Below are 19,141 nucleotides of genomic sequence, written 5' to 3'. Positions count from 1 at the left end.
TGTGACTAAAAATTGTATATTTTTTTGTTTGTTAATAAGTGGGAATTGTAATTATCTAAACCGCATTCCATTAGAATGGTGTCTTATTTGGTTGGTTAATAGTTTAGTTGACCCGTTCAGTGTTAATTAGATAAAATAAAGTGTTATTTGTTTCTTTTAAAGAGAGTCTCAGGTAGTTATTTTGATTTAACCATTAAAAATTGCTGTAGGCAGATCATACTATTTTTCACATACTCTTTATTAGATTATGAAAGGGAGGTACTTCTCTCTGAGTGGTTGCGTGTTAGTTCTCTGAGAGGAGATCACCCTCCCCTTCATAACATTATACTCATAAAATTTAACCCCATGAAAATGTTGACCTCGTGATTTTTAGACTAAAAACTTTTGGCATAAAAAGTGGTCTCAAAGGTTTGACTTTTACACTAGGATATACCGTAGCTAAATCTAATGCAGCAGACTATATTAATTACGAAGTCAGACTTAAAAATAGGATTCACTCCTGTTCATTCCAGCAGATGGCACAATAAAGGATCATTTATTTCATTGCTGTCACCATCTTACGCGTTACAACACAAGTGAGAATTTAAAAATACCACAATAAGTTCCCTTGTTCAAAATCTTGGACTAGCACTTCACATATTTAGAAACATTTACATGTATTTATGACAAATATCAGAAACATTCAAACAATACAGTTATTAACAAAATGCTAGAATATGCTCTAACAATTAGAAATGTTCTTAAATAATACAATACAATATAGGCATATTTGATTTACAAAATAAGACTCAAATAGATGTATAGTTTTTTCCATAATTTGTCAATTTATTCACACTTGGAAATATAATTTTGACAGAAAGGTCTTCATTTTTATCTTGGAGAAGATGCTTCCTTTGTTTCCAGAGGAGATGTCGATATTTAGCATTTGCGAGCCATATTTCACACTTGGAAAAGAAGATAATCCCTGTAGTCCCCAGAATCACAAGACATGTCAATAATCCAAGCACAGTAAAACAGATCACTTGACTGCTATTGAGCAGTGAGTTGGATTTGTGGATGGTTTCTTTGACTGTGATCTTGAGCATTCCATTACCTTGTTGATGTGTTGATTTATGGGAGGCATGCAGCGGTGGGTGGAAAGACTTGTCATGTCTGACCCAATCTGTTCCTGCATGCACATTTTGCTTTGCATCATGACTCTCAAGCGTTTGGTGTTGGCAGGTTTCTCCTCCATATTCAGGCAAGCACGCACAATCAAAGCCTCCATCAGGATGATCACGGCAAGTGCCTCCATTTTCACATGGGTGGCTAAGGCAAGATGTGATTGAATAATCACAGGACTTGCCAGTGAATCCATCAGGGCAAAAACAGCTGAATCCAGAAAGCAGATCCGTGCAGGTTCCATTATTGGCACAAGGGTTTGGGTTGCAGTTATTGATGCGTATTTCACAGAAGTCCCCAGTAAAACCTGGCAGGCATAGGCAGTAAGCCTTGACTGCAAAGCCATTATCATCAAAGCAACTTCCTCCATTCTGACAAAGTGACCTGCAATCAAATACGTAAAGAACAGATATTGAATTATTCTATCAATATCCTCAAAACTGTGACAACAGCCTACTTGGAATCTATGGTTAGCGTGTAATAGTAATGTATGCTATGCTTATGTTCTTGAAAAATGAGCATTGTTCCTTGTTACAATCCAGCACCTGTTCGGATACACTGAGGAAGAATTTAGCATGGCCAATGCACCTAACCAACATGTCTTTCAAACTATGGGAGGAAACCCACACAAACACGGGGAGAAGGTGCAGACTCTGCACAGACAGTGACCAAAGGCTGGAATAGAATCCGGGTCCCGGGCGCTGTGAGGCAGCAGTGCTAACCATTGTGCCACCCACTAATTATATATTATTTGCAATAGTGAGGCAGACATGGACAATACAATGATTTGATATATATATGGGACTAGAAATTGGGGGAGTATGTCAAAATATGAATGGGGGAAGGAGAGTATTGCGCAAATTACCTGTGCCTTTTGAGGGCATTTCAGGCAACATGTAAGATCTGTGCTGCCAGCTGATTATAGTTACTTACACGTGCAAGCCAGTTCTTTTAGTCCTGTTCATTGTCTGCATGCTCTCTGGGGGACTCAATAACAGGGGGCCATAATGCAACATAAAGACAGCCATTAACTCTTAAAGGAGTGCTAGATTTCAGCTGCAAGACTTCTTGTGCTACATGTCCAAATGACCTTTGAGGCATAGATTATAACATCATTCAAGTGGGCAACAGAAAGAATTTGAAAGGATATGGAGAAAGGAAAGTAAAAATGGAGTTGGATTACATGGCTACAGTTGAGCTTGCCCAGCACAAGTGCAATGGTTTGAAAGGCCTCTTTCTCTATTCCAGTTTGTCATGTTATTTATACTGTTCAATGTACTGACCTGACAGTGATTTTCAAACCACTTGCTGTCCAGTTAAACCTACATCTTTTGTAGTTTTGGCTTATTCTTCAATGTGACTTTTTCAGAAGTGCAATACAGCGTTCAAATAAATTCTAACACAGCATAAAGCACTTTTATCTGCTACTGACACAGGTCGTTTAGGCATGATTGCAGGAATATCTAAATTGAGTCTTTTGGGGCTTGAATCTCTCTCTTAGGCATGTGAACAGGATGGAAATCAAAATGGACAAGTTGGAGTGGTCACACTTTTAAATTAGTAAAAGACAAATTTCAGATTGCTATCAGGAAATTCTCCTTCTTACACAGAATGATCAAATATAGGATAGATTGCGATGGGAGCAAAAATACTGGAATTATTTATGAATCATTCAAATGCTACAGAGACTTTAGGGTCATTCTGGATGGATGAAGTCAAGTGAGCCAAATATAGTTCTCTTCTAATATATATTATTGAATCTGTTACATGCTGCTTGAAAACCAGTTGCTTTTAACAGCATGTAGGAAGTATCCTTTACCCAGTGGTGTAGCAGGACCCTTTCCTGTGTTGACAATGGTTTCCTATAAACTCCTGTCCACAGATACATATGTAACCACCATCTTCACTCTCTACACATGTAGAATTGTTAACACAGGGCTGTGCGGGTGAGCAGGTGTGGGTAGCTGTAATTAGAAAGTTGCAGTTAATTAAAACAGAGAAAACATTTATGAATAGATGTACACTAACAAAGGAGGTGTTCAGTTTTTAATGGTTATTAATTCAAATTACTTTACATGAAGGACAACTCAAAATTTACTAATGTATTGTGTTAAAGGCACCTAAACAAACACATATCAATCATTTAATATGTATGAGATTATACGTAGATACAGTTGAGGACAGTAGAGTTCTAAGGCTGTGGCTATACTTCCCTCAAAATTCCATTAAGAATCACAGATCATCTCACTGTTGATGGGAATTTCATCTTTTTGGAAAGAATGCATAACATTTTAAATCAGTTTATTATTTAATGTCTAACTTGAAATCTTAAAATAATCAATCTAATTGCAAGAATTGGCCGTGACAGGAATTGCAGATTTTCTGAAGCTAGTTTGAATTCTTATCCTGATGGTGAGTTCGCAGAGGAGTGGGAATAGCACCCACCCACATGAATGATGCTTCATGAAACCCTTGCAGTTCCCTTCCAGGGACATTTGCCATACAAAAGTCCTGATAGACTTACCCCCACTGGAAGGAGGGAACCATAGGATACAGCCAGCCATTACTCCTTGATCAGCTACAGCAGTTTTGGGACAAGGTGCTAAGAGAAGATCAGCAGCTAGAGGATCTCCCTGGAGGTGCAGGAAGTATAAGTGAGGCCAGAACAGGCACATTGTTGAGAATGAGGACGTCTTACAGAGGTAGGAAGTGCAAGTAACTAGTGAGGGAGTTGGCAGATGGAGTCAGTTCAACCTGCACCATCCCAAGAACTGCCACACAGTGCAGGAAGTAGCTAAATGTGGTCAAAGTAAGTCAGTGCCATGTTGATAATACAATCCTTTATCACTCATAGGGGTTGATTTTGACTTCCTTTGCTTGGCTTTAATGGATGGTAATAGTTTCAAAATGAGATTAGTGGCTGAGGGTTTTTTAAAAGGACCTGTGTGTGGCAATTACACCACCAGCCCAATTAAAGCAATATAGACCCCGTTTAATATGGAAATTGGGGTCTTATGATGTAAATCGAACTACAGTTACCATTTTAGGGATGAACTTGTCAGGGAACATGCGTTAAGGCACTTGACATCCGCTTCAGAGTTCTGAGTTCATTTCTGTGCATGCTTTCTTTTTGTTGGGGTTTAGATATTTAGACATGCAGATACTTCATAGAAATCATAGAAACCCTACAGTACAGAAAGAGGCCATTCGGCCCATCGAGTCTGCACTGACCACAATCCCACCCAGGCCCTACCCCCATATATTTTACCCACTAATCCCTCTAACCTACACATCTCAGGACACTAAGGGGCAATTTTTAGCATGTCCAATCAACCTAACCCGCACATCTTTGGACTGTGGGAGGAAACCGGAGCACCCGGAGGAAACCCACGCAGACACGGGGAGAATGTGCAAACTCCACACAGACAGTGACCCGAGCCGGGAATCGAACCCAGGTCCCTGGAGCTGTGAAGCAGCAGTGCTAACCACTTTGCTACCGTGCGCCCTTCTGTCTTAAGAAGGAATTTGACAGAAGTCTTTGACGGCTATGGACTTTATGAAGGCTTGGGAGCAAAAATTAACAGTATGGATAGACATTTTTTGATGAGCAAACATTTAATAATTAGATCAGATATGCCCCCTTTCTCTGACTTCTAGCTATCTGGTTACATATTCTGTTGTTTTCAAATCTTCCTGCAAGTGGCAATTCTTTTTCTATTGATTTCAATTAGAATCAGAATTGAAATATATGTAGAATGGGTGCCTGATACAATATCGGTTTTCCACCAAATTGGTTAATGTTAAAATGACCCCTCGTATTTTGGTTTTTCCCTCACACCAGGGAAACCTTCCCCAACATTTGTAATTGCGAACTTTGTCCCTCAGGAGATATTAAAACAAGGAACAATTGTTACTGGCTGAGTGCTATTGTGTATCAGTCTGCTCCTCCTGAATTCTCTCTGCATGTCAAACAAGTGTTGTACTCAGAATGGGCAGAAACCAAGTTTGAAAATCTTCATAGACTAAAACTGAGGAGTTAAATTAGGTAATGTGTCCTTCCTAGTACAATAATAATTAAATGGAAAATATTAAAAATCACTATTAAAATTGAAAACGCTGGAAATACTCCAGGAAACTAGGGTTAACATTTCAACTCAAAGGCCTTTCACCAGATACATTAAGCCTGTGTTTCTCTCTCCAAAAATGCTGCCCAACTTGCTGATTTTCTGCTTTAGTTGTACATTTCTAATATCTGCAATCATTTGCTTCAAATAATCATGTGACTGTTTAGGGTTGGGGCCTAGATTTTGAGTCACTACTTGAGCACCTTCATCGTGTTGATTTGCGGTTGTAAAGCACACATTAAAAATGCTGATATCCTCAGGACTCCCATAACCGCGCCAAAATAAACAATCAATTCAAAAGCTGAATGCGACAGATTTTGGAAATCCGGAGATATGATTAGAGAATGCTGGAAATACTCAGCAGTCACCTCTTGGGGAGAGGTTAGAAGCAAATACAACTTGCCACACCTCTAACCTCATCCCCTTTGGACGAAAGGTCATTGAGCTGAAATATTGGCCTGGATTTTCGCTGAGTCAGACTCACTAAGGAAGCTTTTAAAAATGCCAGGCGGGACCCAATTCCAGGATTCCTGCCCCCCCACTTCCCATTTCCAACAATTTCAGCCAGTGATGGATAACAAGCCTACACACAGAACGCCTGCCCTTGCTGGTTCCATTCTAACAACCACCCCCCACTCCCCCCCCCCCACCACCACCTCCCAGCTCAACACAGTTTTGGAGGCATTAGACCCCTTCTATAAGCGAACGTCGTTCATTGCCTTTCAGAGAAACCATGAACCATGCCGGGGGGGGGAAAAAATTCAGCAAATCAACATTACCATTTGGCCCTCTTACCATCTTAAAAAGCTGTCAATCAATCACAACTATTTATAGCACCAATATCAGACATTGCTTTCCACTTAACACCTGGTAATCATGTGTAAATGATCACACAAACCACAAATTTAATCCAAGGAACTGGAAATGTCAATCAAACAAAGTTACCACTCCCCTGCGAGCTGCTGAGCTGAGTGTATTAGTCATTCTTGAAGCTCAGCAAGCATTCAGTATGAGGCTATCCAGATAAACAGGCATAGAACATAGAACATAGAACATAGAAAGCCACAGCACAAACAGGCCCTTCGGCCCACAAGTTGCGCCGATCACATCCCCACCTCTAGGCCTATCTATAGCCCTCAATCCCATTAAATCCCATGTACTCATCCAGAAGTCTCTTAAAAGACCCCAACGAGTTTGCCTCCACCACCACCGACGTCAGCCGATTCCACTCACCCACCACCCTCTGAGTGAAAAACTTACCCCTGACATCTCTGTACCTACCCCCCAGCACCTTAAACCTGTGTCCTCTCGTAGCAACCATTTCAGCCCTTGGAAATAGCCTCTGAGAGTCTACCCTATCCAGACCTCTCAACATCTTGTAAACCTCTATCAGGTCACCTCTCATCCTTCGTCTCTCCAGGGAGAAGAGACCAAGCTCCCTCAACCTATCCTCATAAGGCATGCCCCCCAATCCAGGCAACATCCTTGTAAATCTCCTCTGCACCCTTTCAATGGCTTCAACATCTTTCCTGTAATGAGGTGACCAGAACTGCGCGCAGTACTCCAAGTGGGGTCTAACCAGGGTCCTATAAAGCTGCAGCATTATCTCCCGACTCCTAAACTCAATCCCTCGATTAATGAAGGCCAGTACGCCGTACGCCTTCTTGACCGCATCCTCCACTTGCGAGGCCGATTTAAGAGTCCTATGGACCCGGACCCCAAGGTCCTTCTGATCCTCTACACTGCTAAGAATGGTACCCTTCATATTATACTGCTGCTTCATCCCATTGGATCTGCCAAAATGGATCACCACACACTTATCCGGGTTGAAGTCCATCTGCCACTTCTCCGCCCAGTCTTGCATTCTATCTATGTCTCGCTGCAACTTCTGACATCCCTCCAAACTATCCACAACACCACCTACCTTGGTGTCGTCAGCAAACTTACCAACCCATCCCTCCACTTCCTCATCCAGGTCATTTATGAAAATGACAAACAGCAAGGGTCCCAGAACAGATCCCTGGGGCACTCCACTGGTCACTGACCTCCATGCAGAGAAAGACCCCTCCACAGCCACTCTCTGCCTTCTGCAGGCAAGCCAGTTCTGGATCCACAAGGCAACAGCCCCTTGGATCCCATGCCCTCTCACTTTCTCAAGAAGTCTTGCATGGGGGACCTTATCGAACGCCTTGCTGAAGTCCATATAGACCACATCCACCGCTCTTCCTTCGTCAATGTGTTTGGTCACATTTTCAAAGAACTCAACCAGGCTCGTAAGGCACGACCTGCCCTTGACAAAGCCGTGCTGACTACTTTTGATCATACTAAACTTCTCTAGATGATCATAAATCCTGTCTCTCAGGATCCTCTCCATCAACTTACCAACCACTGAGGTTAGACTCACCGGTCGGTAATTTCCCGGGCTGTCCCTGTTCCCTTTCTTGAATATAGGGACCACATCTGCAATCCTCCAATCCTCCGGAACCTCTCCCGTCTCCATCGACGATGCAAAGATCATCGCCAAAGGCTCCGCAATCTCCTCCCTCGCCTCCCACAGTAACCTGGGGTACATCCCATCCGGTCCCGGCGACTTACCAACCTTGATGCCATTCAATAGTTCCAACACATCCTCTTTCTTTATGTCCACATGCTCGATCCTTTCTGTCCACCGCAAACCAGCAGTACAACCACCCAGATCCCTTTCCACCGTGAATACCGAGGTAAAGTATTCATTAAGCAGCTCCGCCATTTCTAACGGTTCCGCACAAACTTTTCCCCCTTCACCTTTTAAGGGTCCTATGCCTTCACATCTCATCCTTTTACTCTTGACATATTTGTAGAAAGCCTTGGGATTCTCCTTAATCTTACCCGCCAAGGCCTTCTCATGACCCCTTCTCGCTCTCCTAATTTCCTTCTTAAGCTCCTTCCTACATCCCGTATACTCCTCTAAATCCTTAACACCTCCTAGCTCTCTGAACCTTCTGTACGCCTCTCTTTTCTTATTCACCAGGTTCATCACAACCTTCGTGCACCACGGTTCCCGTACCCTACCAACACCCCCCTGTCTCATCGGAACGTTGTCATGCAGAGCTCCAGACAAACATTCCTTGAAAATCCTCCACTTTCCTTCGATATATACTTCCATTGATACAGTTGCCAGATAACCTCATTATGAATATTGGCTGAGCTCCAAGAATGACTTGTGCACTCAGCTCACAGGCAATGTTAATACAGTTTTCAGGGGATGGATGCCTAGTTTGACATCTCTAATGTCTTGTAATAAGTTATTTTTTCTTTGATCTCTATCACAATTTTGCAAGCTCCAATACCAATATCTACAGCCCTTTAAGAGAGAGTTCCAGATTCACATTATCTTTTGTGTGAAACATTTTCTTATTTCGTCTCTGAAGGGATGGGTTCTAATTTTAAGGTCATGGTCCCTTGCTGTTGATTCCCCACTATAAGTATTGTTTTCTTACTATCTACCTATTAAATCATTTAAAAATTTTAAACACTTCAATCAAATCACTCCTTAATTTTCTCTAACTAAAGGAAATACAAGACAAGTATACCCAACCTGTCCTCACAAATTAACCCTTTTATCCCTGGTATCACTTTGAATCTGCAATGACATCTCTCCAAGAAAACTCTTCCTGAGGTGTGATGTCTTAAACTGAAAGCAGTACTTCAAATCGATCTTACCACAGCTTTGTACAACTGAAGCGTAATTCCCTTTTTTAATCTCATGGAGGTTGGAATACAGAAATTAATAAAACAATGCAATTGTTCCAAAATCTGCCTAGTGGATTATAATTTTATTTCATAAAATTACAATCCTCCATTCTTATCTTCTATATAATTCATTATTGCCATAATTTCTATGGCATTGTTACATTGTTCAAATGTGTACAACTAACATTTAATCATTTGCTAGTATGCTTTCTAAGAGTCTCCAGATCCACGTATAATGCAAATATCAGAACAAATGTGCTCCCTTTTAATAAACATATTAAAATGCTTGCTCTGGTATTACAATGGTTTGGGGGGCATTAGAGAACGAATGAAGGCTGTAGCTTCATTTATGAGATAAAATAGAAATGTTTCTGGATAACAGACAGCACTAAAAAAGGAAATTAACCACTGAGTGGAACTGCAAATAAGGTCACTAGATCCAACTGGTATGAATCTCAGAAACTGAGGGAGCTTGGAGAGGGTATAATGGAGGCAGAAGTCAAAAGTTCTCCAATCTTTTAAAACAGGATCAGTCATAAAGGACTGAAGAATGGAAAATATTTACACCTCAATTGGTGAAAGGAAAGGAGTGACACAGGAAATCATAGTCCTTGGCGTAATTAATCCTCTTTAGTCAACAGATTCACAGACTCTTTTAAAGAGACAGATGTGCTGTATGGCAATATTTCTGTCCACCATGCCAATATATCTTTATTCTGTCCCAAGTTGCACAAATTGGGATCATTTACATGTAGAGGGTGGATGACTTAAGCACTTAAGGCTACTAAAGAGGCATCTGCCCTAAACGCAGAGACAGCAAGAGAGTACCATGGCAAGGAACGGCTGGAGATTAATATCCCAAACACAGTTTAATTATCTGCAGGAAATACCTGGACAATAAGTTTTAAGGAACTTTTTTTCACTAAATTGGAGATGGCTAAAGAGAGATAAAATAAAATGAGAGATAAAATAAAAATAACCTAGAGGGTAAATAGTCGAAAGATTGTTTCAACTGATTGATATTTGGCACATAGTGCATACATTCAACGTTACAAATAAAATAGCAAAACACGCACACAGTTATTAGAATTATTTACCATAATTAGCTATTGTGGTAGAAGCAATGTCACCACACAAGTGTATTTAAAGAGGAAAAGTACAAAACACTTACAGATAAAGCATAGAAACATTGTGTTAAAACAGCTTCAGTTAAGAATAAACAGGTACTTTTGTCTCTAATTTCTAAACTGCTATAAAATGTTACAAATATGAAACAAGAATACTAGAAAATAGAAATAAAGCTTATATTAAACCACTTTTGCTAAAATGTGATGAGAGCATTTCTGAATACGTTTCAGACTACAAAATAAATAATAAAAACAAAAATAAATTAACTGCTAAGCTTTCAGAACCCGAACTGTTGATTCTGGGTATATAGTACATGATATTTTCCAGTTATTTTTAATTTATGAACTGCATTTTATGGTATTTTTCTTTTGTGTTTACATGATACTGCATGAATCAACAGACCTGTGTCGCAGAGGCTGCCTGCCCAGCCCTCCTCACATACACATTCCCAAGGTTTGGTGCAGGTCCCATGTAAACAGCCGGGAAAAGGAACGCACTTATCACACAGATCTCCCTGCCAACCAGACTTACACCTGTGACAGAGAAACAGCCATTAGATTCCAGGCAAAGTATGGCAAATGGTGCCCGGCTATGAACCAGGTTTGCAACCTTCATCCTTTGGTACAGTTTATAGATACAAGCAACAATTATTACATGGTAAATAGAAGCAAAATTCTGTGAATGAAATAAAAACAGCAAATGCTGGAAAAACACAGCAGGTTGGGCAGCATCTATGGAGAGAAACAAAATTAACGTTTTGAGTCTGTTTGCACTGAAGGTCATTATCAGCCCCTAAGCCCACTCGGTGCATTTCCTGCTGGAGAGGCGATTGAATGGCTAATTACAATTAGCGGGTTTGCATGATAATCAGGTTGCTGCCCATTATGGGCAGGAACACGATCAGGGCCAGCAAGGCAGGCCAGGAACATTGCAGCGGTTGATTCTCCACACCATTCCGATTCTCGCCAGGAGCTAGCGGATCCAGAGAATCCCCCCACCCTCTGTTTCTCTCTCCATAGATGCTGCTGGATCTGCTGAGTTTTCCCAGCATTTCCTGTAATTATTAGGTGATACTGAATTGAATACTTGATATTTGGCAAATCGAGAGAAATAATTGCTACAGTACTTGCCTTATTTTATTTTTTGCATTTTCTATTCCTATTTCCATTCTAGCTCCATTCAAGATTCTTTCACTTTTGTTACCTTTTCGTATATCGCTTTCTAAATGTGCTGAATGAGTATGCCTAAAATTAGCATAGCCATATTTCACTGAACTAAATGTTTTTAGCAAGTTATCTAGCAATGGTAACATTCTCAATGCAATCAAAATCTGAGCAGTGAAAATGGATCAAAAGATAAAAACCTGAATGAAATGTTAATGCCAAAGACTTGAGACTTCGGGTATTATTTGGTATGAAAATTGACAGAAGATATTTTCTTCTCCACTTCCAACCAATGCCAAATCTCGACTGACAAGGTGTGTTGGCAAATTTTTCCAAGATCTCTACCAATGTTACCCGGTTATTCTCTGTCAGGTACATAACTAATCCCTTTACTTTCACAATGGTAAAAGGCTTCGATTTCTTCTCTTGACAGCATGTGAAGAAATATAGTCACAGGGGCACAGCAGACCATTTTATGTCCAGCTTACAGGCGCTCCAATGTAATACACCACTCTGTCACCTCCTCAAATTCCATTTTAAGAAAGAAATATTCCACTTCATTTTGATGCTCAAGGCAATTAAAAAATTGCCCGAGTCGCACAATTATTCCTGTAAGCACGGCCATGTGATGTGCTTTTCAAAGCAAAAAAATAATGGAAGGTATTTATTGTAATTAAATTAAATGAGGCTGCCTGGACAACAGCCTGGTAAACTGGAAATCAGGATGCGTACAATGACACAAAGCAGTAGTGAGATGTGGACAAGTATTATAAATAAACCTACAGCAGCACGATAATTAAATTATTCGCTCACAATCTTGAAGCACCTTGTAATTTTATGCATGGTTCTATGAATCTGTCAGCAGAGGAGAAAACACAATGTTTTAACATCCACATTTGGAAAATAAGAAATAAAGTGATATAATTGAAACATAAAACCAGATAATCTTATGAAATAAAAGATAATTAGAAAAGTAAAACATAAATTACTGAAAACATAAGAATGCAAATGGATTTTAAAAATATAATTCATGGGATATGGGGCTGGCTAAGCCAGTATTCATTGCCCATCCGTAATTGCCCCTGAGAAGGTGATGGTGAGCTACCTCCTTGAACCACTGCACTCATTGAGGTGTAGGTACACCCATAGTGCTGTTATGGAGGGAGTTCCAGGATTTTGACCCAGCACCAGTGAAGGAACAGTGATATTTTTCGAAGTCAGGATGATAAGTGACTTGGAGGGGACCTTCCAGGAGGTGGTGTTCCCATGTGTTTGCTGCTCTTTTCTTTCTTTTTGGTGAGTGACCATGCATTTGGAAGGTGCTGCCTAAGGAATCTTGGTGAGTTCCTGCAGTGCATCTTGTAGATGGTACACACTGCTGCCACTGTTCTTTGGTGCTCGAGGGAGTGAATGTTTGTGGAAGGGATGCCAATCAAGCAGGCTGCTTTGTCCTGAATGGGATGGAGCTTCTTGAGTGCTGTTGGAGCTGCACTCATTCAGGCAAGTGGAGAGTATTCCATCGCACCTCTGACTTGTGCCTTGTAGATAGTGGGATGGGCTTTGGGGAATCAGTGAGTTATTCACCCCAGGATTCCTAGCCTTTGACTGGCTCTTGTAGCCACAGTATTTATGTGACTAGTCCAGTTCAGTTTCTGGTCAATGGTAACCCCAGGATGTTGATATTCAGGGGGTTCAGCAATAGTAGTGCCATTGAATGTCAAGAGACAATGGTTAGATTATCTCTTGCTTGAGATGGTCATTGTCTGGCACTTGTGTGGCATGATTGTTACTTGCCACTTGTCAGTCCAAGCCTGGACTCTTCAGTGAACCAGTGTTGATCCCCTGGTTTGGTAATAATGGTAGAGTGGGGATATGCCAGGTTACAGACTATAGTCAAGTACAATTCTGATGCTGCTGATGGCCTACAGCACCTCATGGATGCCAAGTCTTGAGTTGTTAGATCTGTTCGAAGTCTATCATTTGGCAAGGTGGTGGTGCCACACAACACAATGGAGGGCGTTCTCAAAAGGACTAGTCAGTTGTCATTCCTACTAATATTGTCATAGACAGATGCATCTGCGACAGGCAGGTTGGTAAGGATCAGGATGTTTTTCCCTCTTGGTGGTTCTCTCACCAGTCTAGCAGTTATGTCCTTCAGGACCCAGTGAGCTGGGTTTGAGGGGGATGGTATGATCTGGTGCCATGAAACTTCATGGGGCCCAGAAGCAATGTTGAGGACTCCCATGGCAACTCCTTCCATGGGGATGGTGGTGTCTTGGACATTTTCCGTAAGGTATGATTCCATGAGTGTGACTAGTCTGTGAGACAGCTCTCTCAATTTTGCTACAAGCCCCTAGATGTTCGGAAGGAGGACTTTGCAGGATCGACAGGGCTGGGTTTGCCATTCTTGTTTCCAGTGGCTAGATCGATTCTGTTTTTGTTCCAGTTGGATACAACTGAATGACTTACTTGAGCATTATCCTGGGTATCTGGATTACTTTCCAGCGAGAATACCACTGCGACACTCTAGTTAAATGGGAATCGTTTGGAGGAATCTCTGGGCCATTGTCCCAAAATTATTTATGGAATACTAACACACAAAAGCTTAGAATATTTGTTTGAAGTTCTACTATTTTCATTGAGGTATTAAGTGCTTGAAAGATATGCTAGTCCTCTCACTAAAATAATTGAGAGCTGCATTTAAGATAAATAATTTAAATATTTGCATATTAATAAACCAGCGGAAAGCTGCAGATGCCAATACAGCTTTATAAATGCAGAGGAAGAAATTTAATTTAATTGGTCAATAGTTTATAATTAGCAAGTGACAAGGGTCATGACTTTAAAAGTTAAAATTGAAATGTTCATTTCTTTGTTGTTCACTGCACGGGATAACTTGCATCATTGAAGGACAATATGTTCCCCTCATCTAAAAAAATGTAAACATGCCAGGTATGATCTTCAGCCCGGGATCTCCCTCCGCGGGAATAGCAGTGGGGGTGGCCGGGATCTCCCTCCGCGGGAATAGCGGTGGGGGTGGCCGGGATCTCCCTTCGCGGGAATAGCGGTGGGGGGGGGTTCAAGATTCAACGCAACACCCGTGAAATTGTGATTTCCGATTTTTGCAGTCCCTCGCCACAATGGGCCTGAACCTGATTTCAATACAATTAAATATATTTACACATCATTAAAGACCCTCCCTTTGCCGGAATGTTGAGGCCCCACCACCCTACATGACACAGTGAAACATGCCCATCCAGTTTTTTGTGACAGAGTGTGGTAAGATACAGAGTGTGGTAAGATCTGGAGAGCAAACTGGTGTGTTTCTCTGGAGAGAAACATACAATTTTTCTGGCCAGAACCAACACTCTGCCATTTTTCGGTAAGATCCCCCCGCCGCCCCTCCATCCTATTACAAGAGAATTGGAGTTTGAATGTACCATTCCCTGCCAGCCTGGGCAGATGCAGAGACTGCCACGAGTAGTGATTGGCATCCAAACTGTCAGATTTCCAAAGGAATGGGGAGAAACATACTGAAATAGCAAGTCATAGATAAGCTAAGGGCTTGTATAAACAATTATCCACATGTTAGGGGGATTGGCACGGTAAATATGTGAGGTTACAGGAAAGGGCCTGGATGGGATTGTCTGTCGGAAAGTCAGTGCAGACTCGATGAGCTGAAAGGCCTCCTTCTGCACTTTAGGGATTCTATGATTCTATGAGTAGTTGGAAGTTTTGGAAAGATTGCAAAGAAGGTTCACTAGCATGTTGCCTGGTCTTGAGAGGCTTGGCTATGAGGAGACGTTGAATAAACTAGGATTGTTTTCACTGGAAAGATGGAGGCTGAGGGGAGACCTGATAGAGGTCTACAAAATTATGAGAGCCATAGACAGGGCAGATAGTCAGAGGTTTTTTTCCCAGGGTGTAAGTGTTAAATTACAAGGGGCCACAGGTTCAAGGTGAAAGGGGGAAAGTTTAAGGGAGATGTGCGGGGGGGAGTTTTTCATGCAGAGAGTGGTGGGTGCCTGGAATGCGCTGCCAAAGGAGGTGGTGGAAGCAGGCACTTTGGCAACATTTAAGAGGCATCTGGATGGGTACATGAATAGGGAGGAAATAGAGGGATATGGACTAAGTAAGGACAAAAGGTGTTTATTGAGTTTAGTTAGAGCATCATGATTGGCACAGGCTTGGAGGGCCGAAGGGCCTGTTCCTGTGCTGTACTTTTCTTTGTTGTTATTCTTACTGTGCATAATTACAGGAAAGACCATTTGCCAGCCTATCATCGATGCAGCATTGATGCACAAGTGATGGTTCACAAATGAGCGACAACAGTATTTCTGGGACTCAAGCTTCTGAGGAGGGATTTTAAGCTCTAAACTTGTTGTAGACAAAACTGACATATGACAAATCGATGTCCTACATATATTCCAGGGATAGTTGACAGAACTTCAGTAGGCTAGTTGGCTGGGACAGGGAGCATGGAATTCCAGAAAGTAAAAATCCCCAAGTAGGATCCGGCTGCCTCCCACAGAGTGGTGGATATTTTCAGCGAAATATAAAAGTTGATGCTTGTTGGTTAACTCCTTCAAAAGAAATGGAATGAAATGATCAAAATCTCCACTAAATATTATTTTTCCTGTTCTACGGAAATTGGGGAAAGAGGAAGCTATTAATGTGGGCAGCAGTCAGATTTGAAAAGTATAAATGTGAAATGGATATCCATTCTGGGATTTGCTTGTTTTATCTCCTTCCTTAATTAGAGTTGCTGGAGCCAATAGCTGCCAGTTCCTCTTAAATAAAACTGGGATCTTTGGATGTGCTGGGCCAGGCAATGCCTTAATCTACTGGATATGAGAAACCTCCAGGCCTTTGTTAAATGATTCAGATATGGAAAAAATGAAAATGAATTTGAAGAATGAAATGTTATATGTTGAAGCAGATAGTCAATAAAGGGCTCCAGCACTGATAGCAGCCAAATATTGTTGTGCAAATCCTAAAATTAAAAGGAAGCATCACATCGTGGAGAACACTCTCCACTTACCTGGATGATTGCAGCACCAACTACACCCAAGAAGCTCAACACCATGCAGGACAAAGCAGCACCCCTTGATTGGTACCCCATTCAGCACCTTAAATATTTATTCCTTCCACCACTGGTGCACCGTGGCTGTAGCGTGTACCATCTAGAAGGTGCACTGTAACTTACCAAGGCTTCTTTTACAGCACCTTCCAAACTCACAACCTCTGGCACATAAAGGAACAAGGCAGCAGCTGCATGGATACAAGAATAACTCCAACACCGGAATTCTACCGCCCCGCCTGCCAAGGAATCGGAACGGGCGAGGGGCGAACGACGGAAGTGTCCGATGACCTCGGGCGGAAATTTCTGGCCTTGTTCGAGGGAGGGTGTAAAATCCCACCCTAGGTTACAAAGCTTTTTAACCTGAACATAAGAAACATGAGCAGGAGTGAGCCAACTTGCCCCTCAAACCTGCTTCACCATTTAATAATATCCTACCTGATCTTGGACATCAACTCCACAATTTGATCCCTGTATTATAGCAATGTGACTGATTCTTAAATGCCTTCTGAAATGGCCAGGCAAACCACTCAGTTGTAGCAAATCGCTTCAAAGTCTAAAAGGAATGAACCATCCCACATCAACTTAGGCACATGAAACGATGATAGTAGACACAGCCCGGTTAACCCTATAAAGTCCTCCTTTCTAACACAGAATCATGGAATCCCTACAGTGCAGAAGGAGGCCATTCAGCCCACCAAACCTGCAGCAACAACAATCCCACCCAGGCCCTATCCCCGTAGCTTCACGTATTTACCCTGCTGATTCCCCTGGCACTAAAGGGCAATTTGGCATGGCCAATCAACCTAACTCGCACATCTTTGGAGTGTGGGAGGAAACTGGAGCACCCAGAGGAAACCCACACTGACAGGGGAAGAACGTGCAAACTCCACACAGACAGTCACCTGAGGCAATTGGGAAAGCTGTCTCAGGGTCGAGTTAAGCAACATTGTTATACCCATGGAATCACACATTGCAGTTGATGTCCCAGACACCATCACCATTATCCCTGTACTGTCAATAGTACTGAAGACCTGTCTTCCAGAACTAACTGCACCCCTGGCCAAGCTGTTCCAGTATAGCTACAACACTGGCATCTACACTGCAGAATGGAAAATTGCCCAGACATGTTCAATCCACAAAAAGCAGGATAAATCCAACCTTGCCAATTACCGCCCCATCAGTCTAATTTTGCTGATCTGTAACGTGATGGAAGGGGTCATCAACAGTGCTACCAAGCGGCACCTATACAGCAACCTGCTCACTGCTGCTCGGTTTGGGTCCCACCAGGGCCAGTCAGCTCCCTGACCCTGTTACTACTTGCTTCAAACATGGACAAAATGAGCTGAACTCAGGAGGCGATGTGAGAGTGACTGCCCTCGACATCAAGGGTGATTATATTTTAAAAATTATCTTTACAAATCTGGAACATGAGTAACATTTGCCTGGCTGAATGTTTAGTTGAGTTAGTACCTGCATTCCCCAGTGGTCTCACAGAATCCATTTAATGAGTGACAGCCAAGTTTGCATTCAGTCCCTTCGGATACAGAAGAAAAATGTAAATTAGTAAATGATTGTCCAAGTAATGAGCAGAGTTACCATCCCTAGAAAACATTTATAAATATCACTTCTGCAAGTTCCAATGGACTATTTGACTCCATTATGTCTGTATCAGGCCATTTAATATTATAGACAGTAAAAGTTTAATTATTCCGAGTTAGCTATTTGTATCTCAAAGGTATGGTTTAATCGGTTACCCAATGGTCTACATTTTGTTTTAATTTCAGGTCAATTTCATATTTAAATCCACAGAGCTGAATTTTAAGAATGGACTGAATTAATAATGGGATTGTTGAACACTAGAGGTCTGATCTTCTTCTGCTGGTGAATGTTAAAGAAAAGCAAATATGAATATAAAAAGTCATGGAATGTCAGCAAATCATCTGTGTTTAATTCTCCTCAGAGCATTCCTATTGTTGAGAAACAGAAGTAAAAACATTGATGAAAAGTTTTGAAAAGTCAATTAAGTTCATTAGCGGTTGTTCATGAGGAATTCTAACAGTATTCCATTTGAGCATCAAAAGCCGAGTATTTAACTTTAGCTTAGACATGACAATAGTGAGAGTAACAAAGCTGAGGACGTGAAAAGGTGAACACAGTCAGTACTGTGGGAATTTTATGAGCTGGGGTATAAATGAAGTACAATGAGTGACTGCATATATTATGGTAGAAGAGAATAAAGAGATCCACGAGTTCAAGGAGCTTTGAAATCATAGATCATAGAAACCCTACAGTGCAGAAGGAGGCCATTCGGCCCATCGAGTCTGCACCGACCACAATCCCACCCAGGCCCTACCCCCACATATTTACCCACTAATCCCTCCAACCTACGCATCTCAGGACTCTAAGGGGCAATTTTTAACCTGGCCAATCAACCTAACCCGCACATCTTTGGACTGTGGGAGGAAACCGGAGCACCCGGAGGAAACCCACGCAGACACGAGGAGAATGTGCAAACTCCACACAGACAGTGACCCGAGCCAGGAATCGAACCCAGGACCCTGGAGCTGTGAAGCAGCATTGCTAACCACTGTGCTACCGTGCCGCCTCAAACATTTATTAGTTAGCACCATCCCAGCCAGTCTGTCTTCTGCAATAGAATTAAACTACCTGTCAATAGTGGAGCAATGCTTCAGATTGTTCATGCTCACCTGAGGGGTGCTAGGTGAAATGTGCCACTTGGTCCATGAAAC

General features: G+C 41.8%; 1 protein-coding gene across 1 annotated transcript; it reads right to left on the bottom strand.

The window, feature by feature from the left end:
- Positions 1 to 788: 788 nt before the first annotated feature.
- dlk1 (delta like non-canonical Notch ligand 1) lies at positions 789 to 17,932 on the bottom strand (the record flags this gene model as incomplete). The annotated part of the gene is made up of 4 exons (XM_078233124.1): positions 789 to 1,545; positions 2,981 to 3,125; positions 10,548 to 10,678; positions 17,862 to 17,932. Coding segments are annotated over 4 exons (1,104 nt in total), but the record flags the coding sequence as incomplete, so codon positions are not given.
- Between the last annotated feature and the right edge of the window lie 1,209 nt (positions 17,933 to 19,141).

Source organism: Mustelus asterias, chromosome 18 (assembly GCF_964213995.1).
Source record: "Mustelus asterias chromosome 18, sMusAst1.hap1.1, whole genome shotgun sequence".
Lineage (NCBI taxonomy): Eukaryota > Metazoa > Chordata > Chondrichthyes > Carcharhiniformes > Triakidae > Mustelus > Mustelus asterias.
The sequence above is the reverse complement of the archived record's forward strand: the minus strand, read 5'-3'. Positions and strand labels throughout refer to the sequence as shown.